Here is a 19,125-nt window from a genome sequence, read left to right on the forward strand (position 1 = left end):
AGCTTCATTTGCTGCATTTTTATATTTTCTCCTTTCACCAGTTAAATTCAGTATCTCTTGTATTACCCAAGGATTTCTACTAGGTCTTGTCGTTTTGCCCATTTGATCTTCTGCTGCCTTCACTGTTTTATCCCTCAAAGCTACCCATTCTTCTTCTACTGTATTTGTAGTGAATCATTTCCTAATGCATAATTTCTTTGAACTTATGCAGATCCCATCTCCTTAATTTCCTACATTTTTGTAATTGATACAGTTTTAATCTACAGTTCATAACCAATAAATTGTGGCCAGAGTTCACATAATTTAAAGTCTTATTCCCAAATCTCTGTCTTACCATTATATAGTCGTTCAGAAACCTTCCGGTGTCGCCATGTGTACAACCTTCTTTTATGGTTCTTAAACCAAGTGTTAGCAATGATTAAACTACGTTCTATACAAAATTCTATTGGGCCGCTTTCTCTTTCATGACTTCCCCCGAGTCCTTATTCACCTACTATTTTTCCTTCTCTTCCTTTTCCTACTATTGAATTACAGTCCCCATCACAATTAAATTTCTTTCTCCTGTAACTAACTGAATAATTTTTTATCTTATCATACATATCTTCAATCTCTTCATGTGCGGAGCTAGTTTCCATGTACACTTGTACAGCTGTGGTGCGTGTGCTTGTTGTGTATCTTGGCTACGACAACGCACTCAGTAGCTTACTCGCATTCCTATTTTCTTATCCATTGTTAATTCTACTCCTGCGTTATCCCTATTTGATCTTGTATTTACCACTATGTATTCATCTGACCAGAAGTCCTGTTCCTGCTGCCGCCGAACTTCACTAATTTCCACTGTATCTAATTTTCCTTTTAAGGTACTACATTCCTCGCCCCGATCGTAGAACGCCTGTTTTGTTTCTCCTAATAACGACGTCCTCCTGATTAGTCCACGCCCGGAGATCCGAATAGGGTACTATTTTATTTCCACAATAAATTACTCAAGAGGATGCCATCATCATTCAACCATACTGTAGTGCTGAAAAAAAAAAGGGTGCAGTTTCCCCTTGATTTCAGCCGCTCCGCGTACCAGCACAGCAAGCCCATTTTGGTTGATGTTAAAAGGCCGGATCTGTCAGTCATACAGACACCAGTCCATGCAACTGCTGAAAAGGCTTCAGGAACCACACATTGGTCTGACCTCTCAACAGATACCCTGCAGCTACGGTACTGCAACCTGTATCGCTGAGGCATGCAAGCCATCCCGCCAATGGCAAGGTTCATGGTATATTGGTGGGCTGATTTCACTATTATCTAATAATGAAATAGGATTTATTTTAAATTTAAAATAGAAAGCAGTTTCTTACAGGAAAATGTTTCCACTTAAAAATATTTTTAATTCTGGTATGATTACTGAGTCTTATGTAGCTCAATCTTTTATTTCAGAAGCTAAGATTTTTTTTTTAAGTTACGAACGACTTTCATATGAAAGTTACGTAATGTCGGTGATAGAGGAGACACCCTTGTGTGACACGGTGTACAGTTAATGAGGGCGCAGAATTTCCTGTGGCCCGGGGGCGCCCAATGAGGATACGCATGCCTGAGCAGGAAGGGGTAGAGGGCGATGCGAACGAGATTCATCCGCAGAGCTCCGCCTGCCGCTAATTGACCGGCTCGCGGTTTGGCGGCGCTGCAGTCACCCCGCCGCCTGCCCCGTCTAATTGCGCGAGAGCGCGCTCCGCTCTCCCCCCCCCCTCCCCCCCCCCTCCACCTCCCACTCCACAGCCATCACTCGGCGCCGGCGGCTGTGGAGGCGCCTGGCTCCGTATAAGCCGACTCACTGCCATTCCGTCAGACACACAACTCTCGTATTTTTTCCGCCCCTTCAAATTACCGTACCTACCTCGCAGCGGCGCGGATTCCCGCAGTTTGGTACACTGCGCGGCTGTTTCCATTAACGCTCTTTAAAACGTGGCGTCATCAGGTAGGCCAGCTAGCGTCCCTGTCGCTCGCAGTAGACAGGCTCATCAGCTGCTGCTGCTGCTGCTGCTGCTGTGTGTGTATGTGTGTGTGTGTGTGTGTGTGTGTTCGCCTCCTGCCGTTTCCCGATTCCTAATGCTCCTAGCCTATCCCGACTCATTTCGCCCGAGGCCGCAAAACCATAAGAACCGCCGCGGCATTGTTCTGAAGCTGTGCAGTGACGCGGCTTGTTCGTCCCTCTCGCATCGACGTTCAAGTGTTCTGATAAGCCAGCTAGCTGTCAACTGCGATCGCCGACTGACGCGCAAGTGCGTAGTGCAGAGGCGGGGTGACAACTTGCTAGCCGGGTTCAGCTGATCGCTGTAGGTTTCTAACGCCCTCCCCTTACCCCTAACCTTTCCCCCCTAACCAAACGTATTTTCCTGCGGGAATTATTAATTCTAAACTATCTGTAGTCCTCGTGACTATTGTGAGGTATAAAAGTGTCCCATCCTAATCTCAGAACGCTGCTCAAGGATGTGGGACCCTTGCAGTGACTGGAGGATCTTCGTTGAGGTGACAAACAACGACGTGTGGAGCTCGGTAATTTCGTTCTTGGCAGGATGGAGGATGACAGTTTTCTGCCACGCTTAGTGTTTAGTGACGAGACAATGCTCCTTTTAAATGGAAAGGTGAACTGTCATAATGCGAGAATATGGGGTACGGAATACACACATGAAGTTGTACAGTCGCGTGGGATTAGCTGAGCGGTCGTCCGCAGCTCGTGGTCTCGCGGTAGCGTTCTCACTTCCCGAGCACGGGGTCCCAGGTTTGATACCCGGCGGGGTCAAGGATATTTCACCTGCCTCGAGATGACTGGGTGTTATTTCATCATCATTATCAGCAGGCACGGTAGCTCAGCGTGTTCGGTCTGGCCTCGGTAGTAAAAAAATTGAGTGGAAAGATTAACGAGCTTCGACGGATGTCATCTGACGTCCGCTACGACGAAATACAACGAACCATAACGAACAAAATGGGAAAAAAAGAAAAAAAAGCGGTCTAAGGCGCAGCAGTCATGGACTGTGCGGCTGGTCCCGGCGGAGGTTCGAGTCCTCCCTCGGGCATGGGTGTGTGTGTTTGTCCTTAAGATAACTTAAGTTAAGTAGTGTGTAAGCTTAGGGACTGATGGCCTTAGCAATTAAGTCCCATAAGATTTCACACACATTTGAACATTTTGAGAGGGACTCTCCAAAATTTAATGTTTTGTGCAGTTGCACGGGAAAAGGTCCCGTTTTCTTTGCCGAGAACACTGTTATACAGGAAGCACATATCTCTATAAGCCTGAGAACTTTCTTTTCCCACAGTTGGAGGCGGATTCGAACGACTTCGTTTACCAACAGGAGGGCGCACCGCCACACTAGCATCTGGAAGTGCGGGAATTTTTAAATTAAAGGATTACTGAACGATGGATGGATCGCACTGGATCAAATGATTCAGCCTTACATTACTGGCCTCCAAGGTCACCGGACCTGATGTATCCGGTTATTTCGTGTGGGAGCGAGGGGTTTATAAAAGACTGTGCCTCCTTTACCAACAATAATGAATGAACGGAGACATGGCATCACGGCGGCTGCGGAAGTTGTAACTCGAGACATGCTCGCTGCAGTATGGGAACAATTTGAATATTGCATCGACATATGGCGTGCATCTCAAGGGGGTCATATTGAACACCTATGAAATGCTATGAAAGAAAAAGCTTATTGAGTTTCCCATTTATAAAGAAAAGCAAAATTCATTGTATGTGTTTATTAGTTTCAGAAATATGGACGTACCAAATCTGATTATTCTTGTTGGTACACCCTGTATAAAAGACCGTCCCGACTGACTGACTCATCATTGCCCAGCCCAAATCATAAGGATGGAAACTTGAAATTTGCAGAGGATGTTGATCTTATGCTGCAGGCGTCATTAAAGAAGGGATTTTTCGATATTCCATCCCTAAGGGGGTGAAATATGGGCTGAAAGGCTCTGTGCATGCCAATATATCGGTGTCATTATATAACATGGTGTGACCAGTATTCAGGCAATGTTCGGCAACAGCAGATCTACTTGGCTGCTGTAATGTGTGTGCCGTTTATGCTCAGTACATCGGTCCTCCACGGTCCTGATAGTTTGACCAATATATGCCATACCGCAGCTACAAGGAATGCGATATACACCCGCCTTACGCTGACCAAGATCATCCTTAACAAAACTCAAAAGCACTCTAATTTTTGATGGAGGTCGAAAAACACATTTCACATCATATTTTCGTAAAATACGACCGATCTTGTTGGAAGTGTTTCCTACGTAAGGCAAAAAGGCAGTAGACTTAGTTGTCCACTAACAATTATCATCAATCACTCGACGTACAGTTGGCCGATAGCGCAACGCACGGTCAATCTATCACTATAACCATTTTGACGAAACATAACTTCCAGATGGGACAGCTCAGCTGGCAAAGTCTTAGCGTCGGAGATTTTGCCAGAGATATATCTTTCACAGACATGTGATCCCTTTTCGCGTTAGGGTAAAAGGCTTTTGTTCAAAATGGTTTAAATGGCTCTGAGTACTATGGGACTTAACTTCTGAGGTCATCAGTCCCCTAGAACTTAGAACTAATTAAACCTACCTAACCTAAGGACTCTGCAGATGATGAAGAAATTGAAGAAATGTACGATGAAATAAAAGAAATTATTCAGATAGTGAAGGGAGACGAAAATTTAATAGTAATGGGTGACTGGAATTCGAGTGTAGGAAAAGGGAGAGAAGGAAACATAGTAGGTGAATATGGATTGGGGCTAAGAAATGAAAGAGGAAGCCGCCTAGTAGAATTTTGCACAGAGCACAACTTAATCATAGCTAACACTTGGTTTAAGAATCATGAAAGAAGGTTGTATACGTGGAAGAACCCTGGAGATACTAAAAGGTATCAGATAGATTATATAATGGTAAGACAGAGATTTAGGAACCAGGTTTTAAGTTGTAAGACATTTCCAGGGGCAGATGTGGACTCTGACCACAATCTATTGGTTATGACCTGTAGATTAAAACTGAAGAAACTGCAAAAATGTGAGAAATTAAGGAGATGGGACCTGGATAAACTGAAAGAACCAGAGGTTGTACAGAGTTTCAGAGAGAGCATAAGGGAACAATTGACAGGAATAGGGGAAAGAAATACAGTAGAAGAAGAATGGGTAGCTCTGAGGGATGTAGTAGTGAAGGCAGCAGAGGATAAAGTAGGTACAAAGACGAGGGCTGCTAGAAATCCTTGGGTAACAGAAGAAATATTGAATTTAATTGATGAAAGGAGAAAATATAAAAATGCAGTAAATGAAGCAGGCAAAAAGGAATACAAACGTCTCAAAAATGAGATCGACAGGAAGAGCAAAATGGCTAAACAGGGATGGCTAGAGGACAAATGTAAGGATGTAGGAGCTTATCTCACTAGGGGTAAGATAGATACTGCCTACAGGAAAATTAAAGAGACCTTTGGAGAGAAGAGAACCACGTGTATGAATATCAAGAGCTCAGATGGCAGCCCAGTTCTAAGCAAAGAAGGGAAGGCAGAAAGGTGGAAGGAGTATATAGAAGGCTTATACAAGGGCGATGTACTTGAGGACAATATTAAGGAAATAGAAGAGGATGTAGATGAAGACGAAATGGGAGATACGATACTGCGTGAAGAGTTTGACAGAGCACTGAAAGACCTGAGTCGAAACAAGGCCCCCGGAGTAGACAACATTCCATTAGAACTACTGACGGCCTTGGGAGAGCCAGTCATGACAAAACTCTACCAGCTGGTGAGCAAGATGTATGAGACAGGCGAAATACCCTCAGACTTAAAGAAGAATATAATAATTCCAATCCCAAAGAAAGCAGGTGCTGACAGATGTGAAAATTACCGAACTATCAGTTTAATAAGCCACGGCTGCAAAATACTAACGCGAATTCTTTACAGACGAATGGAAAAACTGGTAGATGCAGACCTCGGGGAGGATCAGTTTGGATTCCGTCGAAATGTTGGAACACGTGAGGCAATACTGACCTTACGACTTATCTTAGAAGAAAGATTAAGAAAAGGCAAACCTACGTTTCTAGCATTTGTAGACTTAGAGAAAGCTTTTGACAATGTTGACTGGAATACTCTTTTTCAAATTCTAAAGGTGGCAGGGGTAAAATACAGGGAGCGAAAGGCTATTTATAATTTGTACAGAAACCAGATGGCAGTAATAAGAGTCGAGGGGCATGAAAGGGAAGCAGTGGTTGGGAAAGGAGTGAGACAGGGTTGTAGCCTCTCCCCGATGTTATTCAATCTGTATATTGAGCAAGCAGTAAAGGAAACAAAAGAAAAATTTGGAGTAGGTATTAAAATTCATGGAGACGAAGTAAAAACTTTGAGGTTCGCCGATGACATTGTAATTCTGTCAGAGACGGCAAAGGACTTGGAAGAGCAGTTGAACGGAATGGACAGTGTCTTGAAAGGAGGATATAAGATGAACATTAACAAAAGCAAAACGAGGATAATGGAATGTAGTCAAATTAAATCGGGTGATGCTGAGGGAATTAGATTAGGAAATGAGACACTTAAAGTAGTAAAGGAGTTTTGCTATTTAGGAAGTAAAATAACTGATGATGGTCGAAGTAGAGAGGATATAAAATGTAGACTGGCAATGGCAAGGAAAGCGTTTCTGAAGAAGAGAAATTTGTTAACATCGAATATAGATTTAAGTGTCAGGAAGTCATTTCTGAAAATATTTGTTTGGAGTGTAGCCATGTATGGAAGTGAAACATGGACGATAACTAGTTTGGACAAGAAGAGAATAGAAGCTTTCGAAATGTGGTGCTACAGAAGAATACTGAAGATAAGGTGGATAGATCACGTAACTAATGAGGAGGTATTGAATAGGATTGGGGAGAAGAGAAGTTTGTGGCACAACTTGACTAGAAGAAGGGATCGGTTGGTAGGACATGTTTTGAGGCATCAAGGGATCACAAATTTAGCATTGGAGGGCAGCGTGGAGGGTAAAATTCGTAGAGGGAGACCGAGAGATGAGTACACTAAGCAGATTCAGAAGGATGTAGGTTGCAGTAGGTACTGGGAGATGAAGCAGCTTGCACAGGATAGAGTAGCATGGAGAGGTGCATCAAACCAGTCTCAGGACTGAAGACAACAACAACCTAAGGACATCACACACGTCCATGCCCGAGGCAGGATTCGAACCTGCGACCGTAGCGTTCGCGCGGTTCCAGACTGTAGCGCCTAGAACCGCTCGGCCACCCCGGCCGGAAAAAGGCTTTTGTTCTGATATTTCAAATCAAGGCGGCTTTCTTAAGAGCGAATACAATTTTCGCCAGTTGGCGATTGTTGTGCTTGTAGGGCCCCACACGAGTGACGTATCATTTGCAATTCGTCGTTCGCTTCGACTCCTGCACACACAAGCGGTTTACTGAGCACTTTCAACGTCATTTTGTGGCGGCGGTGGTGGTTAGTGTTTAACGTCCCGTCGACAACGAGGTCATTAGAGACGGAGCGCATGCTCGGGTGAGGGAAGGATTTGGAAGGAAATCGGCCGTGCCCTTTCAAAGGAACCATCCCGGCATTTGCCTGAAACGATTTAGGGAAATTACGGAAAACCTAAATCAGGATGGCCGGAGACGGGATTGAACCGTCGTCCTCCCGAATGCGAGTCCAGTGTGCTAACCACTACGCCACCTCGCTCGGTCGTCATTTTGTCGAAGCTCTGTTATGGAAAGTGAATTACTGTGTTTGGTAACATTGGAAATTCATTTCCGTTCGTATACCAATAGTTGACAAAAAAACCTAAAAGATTTCTAATTAAAATTTATGAAAGTACTTTCAAAGCGCTTTTCTTGGAAATAGTAGGCTTTGTTACAGAATACTTTGTTTATCATTGACACTAAATGTGTTGTGTGCATCATTGTAGTGTGTATTTCGCAAATAAAACTTAGTTGTCAATTCCTTTTTCATTTGTTAGTCTTGTAGTTTATCCACAAAAATTTAAGCAATGTCTTCGTGATTTCGATGTGTGTATAGGGATAGAGTAGAATAGAGAGCTGCATCAAACTAGTCTTTGCACTGAAGCTACAACAACAATTGGGATGTTATCAGCAGCAGCAGTGGCTTTCATAATTCTTGTAAATTGTTTGAGGGAGAATTAAGTTATAATGTACGACAAGAGACTTAAGCTGCCGAATAACTATACACTAAACATTTCAATTAAAGTGCCCACTTATTATACCACCTCATTGTGTTAAGAAGTTTAAAAAATCTATATGTAGTTTCATCAATAACGAAAAAGTCACCAGATGGAAGAATATGTATCTTGACCTGGCAAGAAGTTCCCAAGAATATGTGCTTCCGCAGGACAAGCTTCAACGAGCCAATCACTGAAAAATCTTGGGCTATCGATGTTTTGTATTTTTATTTTCAGTATTAATTTAAGCGGCAGCTCGGGGTTCAGCTTCAATTCTGAGTGTGCTTTCTGGACCCTGATCAACTGTAACTTCTAACTCGAAGTTATTTCTCCGAGTGTGCATAGCGACACGAAACAAAGCCACGCAACTACGCTCAATGACACGACACGCGAAGTGCAGATAGTTAGCCATACTATTGCACATCGCATGCGATTTATCAGATTGGTTGGGAATACAGTCTTTGTGATCTGCTCACACATGTGCAATCTATAAACAGATGGCGCGAGCTTGCGACGGATTGCTGCTATCCGTTCCTGTGTGGGGCCCGTAAGACATGTCGCCATGACTATTTGACAACTGACGGTTGCTTAAGAAGCTTGTACATTGTTGATGCACTCGGTCATGGTTGGGAGCCTTATGCAAGTTTGCATAATTGAAAACTCGCCAACCAAAATGATAATTCAGACGCTCAAGCGCATTTGCACACATTGCTTGGTCGTGCACGCTTGTCAAGCGTGTAGTTTCGTGTACCGCCGCTTTTCCACAAGGTCTGCTTGCTATGTAGGAGTGTAGGTAGATTAGTCACGTACGAGCTCTTTCCCTCTGAATTGTTTGTAACCTGTGATTTTTCTGTTTTTCAGCTACACCTATGAATCCGTTATGGAGATAGCGCAGTTCCTGCTGAACAGAACGACAATCCGACCGAAGATTGGCATCATCTGCGGTTCGGGACTTGGTAAGTCGGTGATGGCGTCTTCTCTCTGATAACTTATTCAAACAAATATTACAACGTTTCTGCCTTCATTCAGTGGAAATATCATAATAATTGTCGATAATCAGAGGTTTGTGCAGATAAAAGCACCGTTGTGAAATACGCATCCCCAAGTCTTTCTCATCAGCATTAACGGATAATGAAACTTTATAAGCGATTAGCTTTTTGTCCGGGTACAGAAATGTTACTTATATTTTACACACACAGAAGTAAGTGTTTCACATACATCTAACATATTTCAAATGTATCGTTGCCTGAATTTCACCCTGCGGTATCATTTAAATTCTGAAGAAACTTAAAATTCAGCGGGCAGTTGACAAGCGTATCTGCAGTTGGCAGGCGTATACAGAAAAAAGACTATCGCTGGCAACAGTATGATTGTCCGCTGTGTTACGCCGCAGTCTAACATAACAAATGCGACAGTCTTTTATTATACGCTGCTATTGCAGCGCACCAAGCGGCCAGCAAGCAACACTTCTGAATGCAATATGGCGTGAGTGCGAATACTATCGTTTATATCGAGTTGTAACGTAGTGTACACAGAGAGCGCATGCAATGCAATAAAAATCGACAATAGCTAAAAAATGAGCACATTTGTATTTCCTTAGCTTCCTAGGAATCCTGGTAGGTATGAAATGGCATCTCACAGGACAGTTTATTTCCGATTATCTTTTAACGTACTGAAGAATGTTCGTCTCCATGCCAGTAAACACCAGAAGACCTGATCTTTTGCGGAAAGACGTCATCATCTACCCAACAACGCGAAGTTTCGTTTGATACGCTTTCATCCAAAGCAGTGAATGTGAAACGCAGGAAACTTGTACGGAATGTAATACCTACATTACGTAACGTACAAAATAAGCCACCACGCCTGTAACTGAACGGAAAGCCAGACAGACCTGATAATAAAAGTCAAAGGAAATAAAACGGTTTCCCAATAAAAAAAAAAAAAAAACAAAATTCCATAATGTAGATGTCGTGTTTGTTCTTTCGAACGTGTCTGAAACAACAGACGCCATATATATATATATATATATATCTAATTAAGGCGAGGACGGCCAATGATCTTTTCAGTGCAGAAGGCTCGAAGTCTTCTGGAATCGGCGGAATGTCATATGTAATGAGGAATGTAGATAGCATGAGAATTTTGGTCTGACGGGAGGCGTCCTAGGATAGCCCGTGCAGTTGCAATGACAACTTTGTCCAGCCAGTGCAGTCGTCAGTGAATCTGTCTAGTAAGGTGCAGACCTGTGTTCGAATCCCGCCCCGGCATAAATTTTCAACTTTCCCTAGCGATTTGTCACTGCTCACTTGTAGCTAATGGTTGTAATTCCTATGTGTCTTAATTCCACAATAGTTGCTACATCAGAACCACAAATGACAAGAATCTTAAGCATATTGGCTTCTGAAGCTAAATTATTTACATTTACTGGAATATTCATGTACCGTATTAGAAAGCAGAAGGAAGTGTATGAATGGGCGAATCATTAGACTTCATAAAACATCTTTTATGTGTCAAGAAAAGTTCCTATCGTAATAAGAACACAGAACAACAGGAATATATGTTGCTTAAGCATGAAATATTTTTAAGTGTTTTAAGGGCTTTATCTGAAAACTACCTTCAGCAGTTAAACAGAGAACCGACTCGTGGCGATAACATATTAGACCTTCTGGTGACAAACAGGCCCGAACTATTTGAAACAGTTAATGCAGAACAGGGAATCAGCGATCATAAAGCGGTTACTGCATCGATGATTTCAGCCGTAAATAGAAATATTAAAAATTCTGTTTAGCAAAAGTGACTAAAAGCAGATTACAGAGTACCTGACGGCTCAACATAAAAGTTTTGTCTCAAGTACAGATAGTGTTGAGGATCAGTGGACAAAGTTCGAAACCATCGTGCAGTATGCGTTAGATGAGTATGTGCCAAGCAAGATCGTAAGAGATGGAAAAGAGCCACCGTGGTTCAACAAACGAGTTAGAAAACTGCTATGGAAGCAAAGGGAACTTCACAGCAAACATAAACATAGCCAAAGCCTTGCAGACAAACAAAAATTACTCGAAGCGAAATGTAGTGTGAGGAGGGTTATGCGAGAGGCGTTCAATGAATTCAAAAGTAAAGTTCTATGTACTGACTTGGCAGAAAATCCTAAGAAATTTTGGTCTTATGTCAAAGCGGTAGGTGGATCAAAACAAAATGTCCAGACACACTGTGACCAAAATGGTACTGAAACAGAGGATGACATACTGAAGGCCGAAATACTAAATGTCTTTTTCCAAAGCTGTTTCACAGAGGAACACTGCACTGTAGTTCCTTCTCTAGATTGTCGCACAGATGACAAAATGGTAGATATTGAAATAGACGACAGAGGGAGAGAGAAACAATTAAAATCGCTTAAAAGAGGAAAGGCCGCTGGACCTGATGGGATAACAGTTCGATTTTACACAGTGTACGCGAAGAAACTTGCCACCCTTCTTGTAGCGGTGTACCGTAGATCTCTAGAAGAGCGTAGCGTTCCAAAGGATTGGAAAAGGGCACAGGTCATCCCCGTTTTCAAGAAGGGACGTCGAACAGATGTGCAGAACTATAGACCTATATTTCTAACGTCGATCAGTTGTAGAATTTTGGAACACGTATTATGTTAGAGTATAATGACTTTTCTGAAGAGTAGAAATCTACTCTGTAGGAATCAGCATGGGTTTCGAAATAGACGGTTTTGTGAAACCCAGCTCGCGCTATTCGTCCACGAGACTCAGAGGGCCATATAGACACGAGTTCCCAGATAGATGCCGTGTTTCTTGACTTCCGCAAGGCGTTCGATACAGTTCCCCACAGTCGTTTAATGAACAAAGTAAGAGCATATGGACAATCAGACCAATTTTGTGATTGGATTGAAGAGTTCCTAGATAACAGAACGCAGCATGTCATTCTCAATGGAGAGAAGTCTTCCGAAGTAAGAGGGATTTCAGGTGTGCCGCAGGGGAGTGTCATAGGACCGTTGCTATTCAAAATATACATAAATGACCTGGTGGATGACATCGGAAGTTCACTGAGGCTTTTTGCAGACGATGCTGTGGTGTATCGAGAGGTTGTAACAATGGAAAATTGTACTGAAATGCAGGAGGATCTGCAGCGAATTGACGCATGGTGCAGGGAATGGCAATTGAATCACAGTGTAGAAAAGTGTGATGTGCTGCGAATACATAGAAATATAGATCCCTTATCATTTAGCTACAAAATAGCAGGTCAGCAACTGGAAGCAGTTAATTCCAAAAATTATCTGGGAGTACGCATTAGGAGTGACTTAAAATGGAATGATCATATAAAGTTGATCGTCGGTAAAGCAGATGCCAGACAGATTCATTGGAAGAATCCTAAGGAAATGCAATCCGAAAACAAAGGAAGTAGGTTACAGTACGCTTGTTCGCCCACTGCTTGAATACTGCTCGGTAGTGTGGGATCCGTACCAGATAGGGTTGATAGAAGAGATAGAGAAGATCCAACGGAGAACAGCGCGCTTCATTACAGGATCATTTAGTAATCGCGAAAGCGTTACGAGGTGATAGATAAACTCCAGTGGAAGACTCTGCAGGAGAGACGCTCAGTAGCTCGGTACGGACTTTTGTTAAAGTTTCGAGAACATACCTTCACCGAAGAGTCAAGCAGTACATTGCTCCCTCCTACGTATATCTCGCGAAGAGACTATGAGGATAAAATCAGAGGGATTAGAGCCCACACAGAAGCATACCGACAATCCTTCTTTCCACGAATAATACGAGACTGGAATAGAAGGGAGAACCGATAGAGGTACTCAGGGTACCCTCCGCCACACACCGTCAGGTGAATTGCGGAGTATGGACGTAGATGTAGATGTAGAAATATGTGTTTATATCATTTTGCTTACAGTGGAGTAAGCTGCAATTGTAGAGATACTAGATAGCGGTTCAAATGGCTCTGAGCACTATGGGACTCAACTGCTGTGGTCATTAGTCCCCTAGAACTTAGAACTACTTAAAGCTAACTAACCTAAGGGCATCACACACATCAATGCCCGAGGCAGGATTCGAACCTGCGACCGTAGCAGTCGCACGGTTCCGGACTGCGCGCCTAGAACCGCGAGACCACCGCGGCCGGCTACTAGATAGTATCTGTTCATGAATAAGTTGTTTGTCATTGAGTTAGTGATATTTGGCTGGTTTTACATTTATTTCACAATAATTTGTGTCTTGATGATACTAATGTATGGAACGCAAAAGTATAACAACTAAATAGAGAAATAATTAACAAGAAACACTGCCCTAACGGCTTAGGTAACTGTCTGCTCTCTCCCCGCTTGAAGCGCTAGTGTCGCTCTAGCTGTCAAACGAGAAAAACTTTCGCACCAGAATGTTTCGCGACTGTATGTATTAGTCTTCGGTTATACCTTGCGACTCTGGAGGAGAGGTTAAATGTATGCGACTGGGCGTATAAGCCCCGGGACAACAGGGAAATCCTGAAAAAACCCGGGAATTTTTTAGAATTCCGGGAATTTTTCATTGTTTTAGTTTTCATTTAAATTTTTGTAATTTTTACTGGTAAGAACTGATACTCGGACAAAGAATGTTACTGTATCCTACCACTCTGCAGAAAAATACTGCGGCCATAGAACATAAGTTTTATTTTGATTTTTTTGTCTCGCTTAAGTTGCAATGGTAATGCCCATTTACAACAGCGAAACACAGTGCACACACAAGCGTCTGCAAAAACCAAAACGGGTCTAAGGCTTTAGGACGGAGACTAAGCATCACAACCACAAACTGCTTCCGATGAGCGTGACGTCACAACTGTTAAGATTAGGTTTGTTTCAACACTTGCCAACGGGCTGTTGCACTTTCACAGTTGGGTCGTGTATGAGCAGCATCTTCTTCCGGTTCTGGCTGCAGTACTTGAAGTGTGGCTGTTAGCTGTATCCGCAGTAACAAGCTGCCAGATGCTATCTGGAAAAGCTGCGAGATTCGCGCATGCGCAGAGCAATAGTAGGGCTATCTTATTCCCACAGAATTTTTATAGAAATAATTGCTCTAGGCGTTCCTGAGTCACGATTTTATGTCAAGTCTTTCCATTTCCAAACCCTAACCAATGTAAGGGTGTCTTACTGTCGCAGTATTTTTTTTAGGTTTTATGTGATGCGTGTACTAGTTATGGTACATATTCGATGAGGCATTTCAGAGATACACGCTGATATGTAGCTGTCGTTGCGTGACAAATAATGAATCGTGTATATACAGAATTTGCTTGGAATTTCAGCAGATGTCCTGGAGTTAAGCTTCTATGTGCGGCCTCCCCCCCCCCCCCCCCCCCCCTCCACCCTCACCGTTACTGGTGCTAGGTGGTCCTTACCCGTGCAGGAACTTTCGCGGACGTACGGACAACTTATTAAAGTTTCATCGCAATCGGATGACTGGTGTAGGATGCTTAGAAGACCAACAAACAGATACTCATTTTAGCATTTTACACTACAATCGCCGGCCGCGGTGGACTCGCGGTTAAGGAGCACAGTCCGGAACCGCGTGACTGCTACGGTCGCAGGTTCGAATGCTGCCTCGGGCATGGATGTGTGTGATGTCCTTAGGTTAGTTAGGTTTAAGTAGTTCTAAGTTCTAGGGCACTGTTGACCACAGATGTTAAATCCCATAGTGCTCAGAGCCATTTGAACCATTTGAACACTACAATCCACTGATGCTTTAACGATTGGACTGCCCTTGCTCTAAATTTTCGTCTGCTGCAGCCGAATCTTGGCATTTAAATTCCATTGACTAAGGATATAAAAGACGATCATGACCATACTGTAGCGCATGATTAGCCTGTCATGTTCTTGATACGTTCCGCAACTTACAACATTCTGCCCTTATTAATGAAACAGATTTAGTGAATTTTTTTTGCAGAATATATTCCAAACATTGGGAAGTCAAATGGGGCCCTGTTATAAGTTACCACATATACCATGCTGTTATACAGTCTATTTATCAAATACTCGTTAATTCCTCAGAGTGGTTGGTGCGTCACGTCATCCATAAACAGCCCTTTTCACTCTATCCCAGGCGTGTTCATGCCTGGAGAACATGCTGGCCACTCTAGTCGAGCGATGTCGTTATCCTGAAGGAAGTCATTCATAAGATATGCACGATAGGGGCACGAATTGTCGTTCATAAAGGCGAATGCCTCGCCAATGTGCTGCCGGTATTGTTGCACTATTGGTCGGAGTCTGGCATTCACGCATCGTACAGCCGTTACGGCGCCTTTCATGACCACCAGTGGCATACGTCGGCCCCACATAATGCCACCCAAAAACAGGAGGGGTCCACCACCTTGCTGCACTCGATGGATGGAGTGTCTAAGGCGTTCAGCCTGACCGGTTTGCCTCCAAACACGTCTCCTACGATTATCTGGTTGAAGGCATATGCGACATCATGTTGTGCATCATGCACCCTATTGCGCACAGTTAGTCGTAACACGACTGCACGAAAAGCATTATTCAACATGGTGGCGTTGCTGGCAGGGTTTTTCGAGCCATAAACCGTAGGTAGCGGTCATCCACTGCAGTAGTAGCCCTTGGGCGGTCTGAGCGAGGCATGTCCTCGACAGTTCCTGTCTCTCTGTATCTCCTCCATGTCTGAACAACATCGCTTTGGTTCACACCGAGACGCCTGGATAGTTCCCTTGTTGAGAGCCCTTCATGCCACAAAGTAACAATGCCGACGCGATCGAACCTCGGTATTGACCATTTAGGCATGGTTGAACAACAGAAAACACGAGCCATGTACCTCCTTCCTGGTGGATTGACTGGAACTGATCGGCTGTCGGAACCCCCCCATTTAATAGGCGCTACTCATGCATGGTTGTTTCATCTTTGGGCTGGTTTAGTGACATCTCTGAAAAGTCAAAGGGACTGTGTCTGTGATACAATATCCACTGTTTACGTCTATGTTCGCAAGTTCTGGGAACTGGGGTGATATGTGTATTTAAGAGGAACGTTGGTAAATTCACCAATTTCATGCCGAACATTATATGTGACGTGTTTGATACACAAATAGTAATCGGATCATGAAGTGAAAGGTTGAATCGACAGTGTCCTAAGAGTTTCGTGTAGATTGGTGACAGCGGTCCGTAATACTCAGAATTGACCTCTGTTACTGCAAACCAGACTTGAGGAAGCGATTTTTTGTGCGGCCACAACCAGGAAGAAGGATCTTGCAGTTGTCAACACTGCATCTACGCTTTTCAGGACACTGCGCATTTAAGCTAATATAGTGGCACCGCGTCGCAAATGATTGATAAAACTGCCTTAAAACAATAATTGTAACGCCTCTGAGGGGCAAACAGACGAAAATATCGACACTGTCAGTAAACTTTTAATCACAAAGTAATTATAAAGCGGATATCTGCAGATACAAACCCATCAGCGTAGACCTCTACGCATAGTACAAAAAGTTATGTTACCTGGCGTGGCCAACTTGGTAGAAACTTTAGTTACCTGCGTCTACAACCCATACATACTCCGCTTGCCACTGTGCGAAGAACACGTGTGTTATAGGAAAGGAGGTGAATGGGTTGGAAAGTGTAGGGGGGGAGTGTAATGCTCATTGAGCTGGTATCTTTTTGCCAAGTACGATATGGTCCACGAGGACGATGTAGGAGATGGTGATAAATAAAGAAGTGATTGTCCGTTCAGTGACCTTCGACGCGCCCAATGGAAATTCGCCGATTCATCACTCCTTACTGAGCTGCTGTTTTACTAGGACTGGCAGACTTATCTATTCTCGAGAAGTGCACATGAAAATTGCAGTTGGGGGAGGTGAAAATTACGTATGATATTTTCTATTAACAATGGCGTTGTATGACATATATAACGAGGTGACTCCATATATTCACCGTAAAAACTAAATTACATTTATCTGCCGAAGCGTCAGAACGGATCTTAGGATTCAGCACTAACAATAACTGCCCATCTTGTCATATAATCCCATTGTCAACAGATAACGTTGGTATGTTTGTTGTTACAAACGAAATGGCTTCTTAAAGTGTAATTTTACGTGCTCTTTCCATAGTGTAAAGCGAAATTGTTCTAGTGCAATGCTTGGTGAACGATTTATGTTAATCGGAACAACAAAACACGAAAAAAGGCAGTAATCACATAATGATTGAGTGATGTTGCCGCAGGCAATAGAATGTCCCCTTCCATGCCAGCCAGCGTCGACTTTGTAAACATATGCCAGTGTGACATACACTTTTCTCGCATGGCGTACTGAAAGCCATGGGGCAAGGCACTCAGGTAGATTACCGAAAAGCATTTTACTCGGTACCACATCAATGCTTACTAACTGTAGGTGGTATCAGGCGAAATCTGTTGCTAGAGTTTGTTTGGGTTGTTCTGGGGGAAGAGACCAAACTGCGAGATCATTTGTCTCATCGGATTAGGGAAGAACGGGGAAGGAAGTAGGCCGTGTCCTTTCAAAGGGCATTTGCCTTGAGCGATTAAGGGAAATCATGGAAAACCTAAATCAGGATGGCCGGACGTGGGATTGAAACGTCGTCCTCCCAAATGCGAGTCCATTGCGCTAACCACAGCGCCACCTCGCCCGGTGCTTTTTTTTTTTTTTTTTGTGTCAGTATTATTGGTAACCTCAGACTGTGTGGAGATGATGGAGTTATCTATAAATGAAATTAAATGATTGTATGGCATTTATTGGCTGGGATATCCCCTTCGGGGTTCAGCCGCTGCTTTGCAAGTCTTTTTAGTTGACGCCACTTCGGCGACTTCTGTGTGAATGATGATGAACACACAACACGCAGTCCCCTGCTGAGAATCGAACCTGGCCCCCCATGCGTGGTAGCGCTATCACTAAGCTACGGAGATGGACTAGTTATCTATAGTGAAGTACTGTCTGAAAGAAGTGACACAAATGATAACATTTCAAAGTAGTGTGAAGACAGGCAAGTTGCTTTGAATGTTCAGAAATTGTCTAAATCTGTGTATTTCACAAGAGGATGAAACATTGTATCCTAAGACTATAATATCGGCGAGTCATAGTTGGAATTAGGTGTGCCTGTGCAAATACCTAGGTCTAACAATTTGGAGGTATATGAAATGGAATTATGATGTGTGTGAAGCAGGTAGAATGCTAGGGAAAGCAATCGGTCTACAAAGGAGACAGCGTACAAAACACTTGAGTGGCCTATCATGGAGTATTGCTAAGGTATATGGGAACTGTGCCAAACAGGACTAACAGGGGATATCGAATGGAAACGGAGAAGAGCAGAATGAATGGTCACAGGTTTGTCAGCTCATGGGAGAGTGTCACAGAGATCCTGGAAAACCTGAACTGGCAGACACTTGAAGATAAAAGCAAACTGTCCCATGAAAACCTACTCAGATAGTTTTCTAAAACCAACACACTGCCAGTAAACTTTTAACCACAAAGTAAATATAAAGTGAATATATGCAGATACAGACCCATCAGTGTAAGTAATGAATCTAAGAATAGGTTACAGTCTCCTATGTGTCATTCCCATAGAGACTGTGGAGACAGTCTTAGTCTAATTGCAACGTGCACAGAGGCATTTAAGCAGTTATTCTTCCCGTGCTCCATACCTGAACAGAATGGATGAAAAGTGCCTACAGTAGGATGTACCCCCTGCCTTGCACTTAACAGTATTTTCAGAGCGTGGATGTAGATGAGATGGGGCAAGTGGGTGAAATGCCAGGCCGTTCCATGAAAAGCTATTGAAAGTAGTACTGTTCTAAGATGTATTTATACAGTGTGTACTTAGTTCATTCTCAATCAGTCAGTAAGAAAAGATCAGTAACAACTTGTTTGCTAAGTCTTACTTCTCCTTCTCACTTGTACTGTGCTGTCTCCTTTTGCCATCCAGCAATGTGTCTCTCAGTGGTCTT

The 19,125-nt window shown here is 43.3% G+C and overlaps 1 protein-coding gene across 1 annotated transcript in view; it reads left to right on the forward strand.

Moving 5' to 3' along the window:
- The window catches only part of LOC126354813 (purine nucleoside phosphorylase-like), a 66,283-nt gene that overhangs the window by 34,564 nt on the left and 12,594 nt on the right, over positions 1-19,125 (forward strand). Inside the window, exon 2 of the mRNA XM_050004752.1 lies at positions 9,060-9,154. Coding sequence (XP_049860709.1) covers positions 9,060-9,154 — 95 coding nt within the window. The remainder of the gene's footprint in view (positions 1-9,059; positions 9,155-19,125) is intronic.

The sequence above is a fragment of the Schistocerca gregaria genome, chromosome 3 (genome assembly GCF_023897955.1).
Source record: "Schistocerca gregaria isolate iqSchGreg1 chromosome 3, iqSchGreg1.2, whole genome shotgun sequence".
NCBI lineage: Eukaryota > Metazoa > Arthropoda > Insecta > Orthoptera > Acrididae > Schistocerca > Schistocerca gregaria.